This window comes from Anopheles bellator, chromosome X (genome assembly GCF_943735745.2).
Source record: "Anopheles bellator chromosome X, idAnoBellAS_SP24_06.2, whole genome shotgun sequence".
NCBI classification, from domain to species: Eukaryota; Metazoa; Arthropoda; class Insecta; order Diptera; family Culicidae; genus Anopheles; species Anopheles bellator.
Genome location: NC_071287.1, coordinates 2,275,345 through 2,277,303, shown reverse-complemented (window position 1 = coordinate 2,277,303; position 1,959 = coordinate 2,275,345). Strand labels below are relative to the sequence as shown.

General features: G+C 45.2%; 1 protein-coding gene across 1 annotated transcript in view; it reads right to left on the bottom strand.

Annotated features, from left to right (window-relative positions):
- Positions 1-1,538, bottom strand: part of LOC131213265 (lachesin-like) — a 24,143-nt gene extending 22,605 nt beyond the window's left edge. Inside the window, exon 1 of the mRNA XM_058207275.1 lies at positions 1,534-1,538. Within this exon, the coding sequence (XP_058063258.1) occupies positions 1,534-1,538 (5 nt within the window). The remainder of the gene's footprint in view (positions 1-1,533) is intronic.
- Between the last annotated feature and the right edge of the window lie 421 nt (positions 1,539-1,959).

Sequence of the window (1,959 nt, the reverse complement as noted above, 5' to 3'; positions counted from 1 at the left end):
TTTTTTAAAAGACACGCTACACAGTCTTTCGCTTAACTTTAGTCCCTGACTGCACCCCTCGTGCAATGGCTTACGCCTAGATCCAGGGGGTACGGTGGACAGTCCGGAAGGTTGTTTTAGTCAGTAAAAATCTGACATCGGTTTTGAGGAATCCAGAAATGGGAACCGGCCATCTTTGTGGGGAGTCTTCTATTCCCCACGCAGTGTCTTTATCACGATGGAAGATTTCAACCTCCCTTAAAAAAAAGGCATTATTGGGCCTCTTGTATGGACTAAGTGGCAGTAGAATTACGATGGGCTTACCCTTTTCGAATCCGTTTACCGAAGATTACGCGAAGATGGAGAACAGTTTAAAAACACGAGGTGAAGATCAAAGATTGCGATCAAAAGTGAAAAGGTATAAAAATTACAACAACAAAATAATATTAGTCCAGCCGCAGCAAGTATGTTAGAAAACAACTCTCTACGCAACCGGCCGCGCGGACGGCACTCACAGCATTCGACAGGATAAAAGAGCCGTGAACGCCTTAAATATTCAGGCATGATTTTGCCCAGTCATGTGGCCAGGTTCAAGAGGTATCAGAAATCTCACATATTGCCAGCAATCTCGAGCCAACAATCTCACATATTATACCGCCTAAAAAAGCATGACGTTTGTAATTAAATAAAACCGAACCGAACCTGCCGACTTCATGGTCGATCCATTTGGGTACGACCGCGAGAATGAGCGCGAGAAATCCCGTTACAAGACCCAAGTATCACCAAGGCGTAAGTACCATCGCGTCACGCGACGACCGATGACAGTGTATCGGCAATTTTTTCAGGTAAGTACTTAATATATAATTATTCTTATACATTATTATTAAATTACACATAACATTCATAATTCAATTCTCGTTTCTGAAGCCGCAATTCTGGAAAACGTGGCCAGCGATACCGTCAACGTACAATTCGACATCCACGTCCTTCACTTTTCGACATCCTTCACCTTTGGCACAGTGGTCGCAACCTGACCTTACGTCCTGGGTGATTCAAGGCAGGTTACTTGAAGCCACAAAAGTACCGAGCAATCCGTTTGTACTCAGCCGTGTTTGTGGCGAGGGTATGCCTCCACTTGAAGCGTTGTTCCTCGCCCCATTATGCAACAACGCGGCTCAGTTGATTCATCGCGGCTCATTGGTCAATGCCAATGGTCAAAGCCTAGAGATAAGAGCACGGGCTGTGCTGGCAGATGCTGCCGTACGAGCCTATATAAAAGGTAAGTTTGGAACGGGATTATTTTGGAATGGAATAATGGGATAAGTTTAGAATGGGACAATAAACGAAGCCGACCCTTACGCAACAGGTCACGGTCATTACACTGACCTGTGAGACTAAACCGAAAATACGTGTATCGCGTAGAACTGATTACAAAAGCCTACCAAGGCTCGGGTACACCTACAACTACTGCCAGACACTCAGTAGGTCCCCAGTAGATTCGACGTGTACCGGGTTAACTTTAAGAAAATGTTGCGATACCCCCCTTCCACCTACGACATGTTGTGTACCAACCTCATCGAGCGAAACCGCACTCACCGATTGGCGCAGTGGCTCGCAGTGCCGAAGCGGTCCGACGATCAGTAGAACTCACCGTATCAGTAGAAATTCCCGACAAGCGACCTGAAAAAACGCGAGCGCCTTTTATTCTATGTTCTATTCTATTTGTTCTATTTCAATTTATAACCAACAAACACAAACTTGCATACTCACCAGACTTAACTCCTACCAACAATGCACAATGGTTTTCTATGGGCTGGATGCTGCGGTTCGCGTGGATGTAGACAGTGCTAGACGTTGCAAAGAAACCGAGAAGCAGATTGAGAAATGTTACATGAATGTTTGGTTTTGTTTAAAAGTTGGCACGACTAGCAGCAAAATGCCAAACATTTAAGGACTAGGGCCCTGCAGAAACGATGGTTC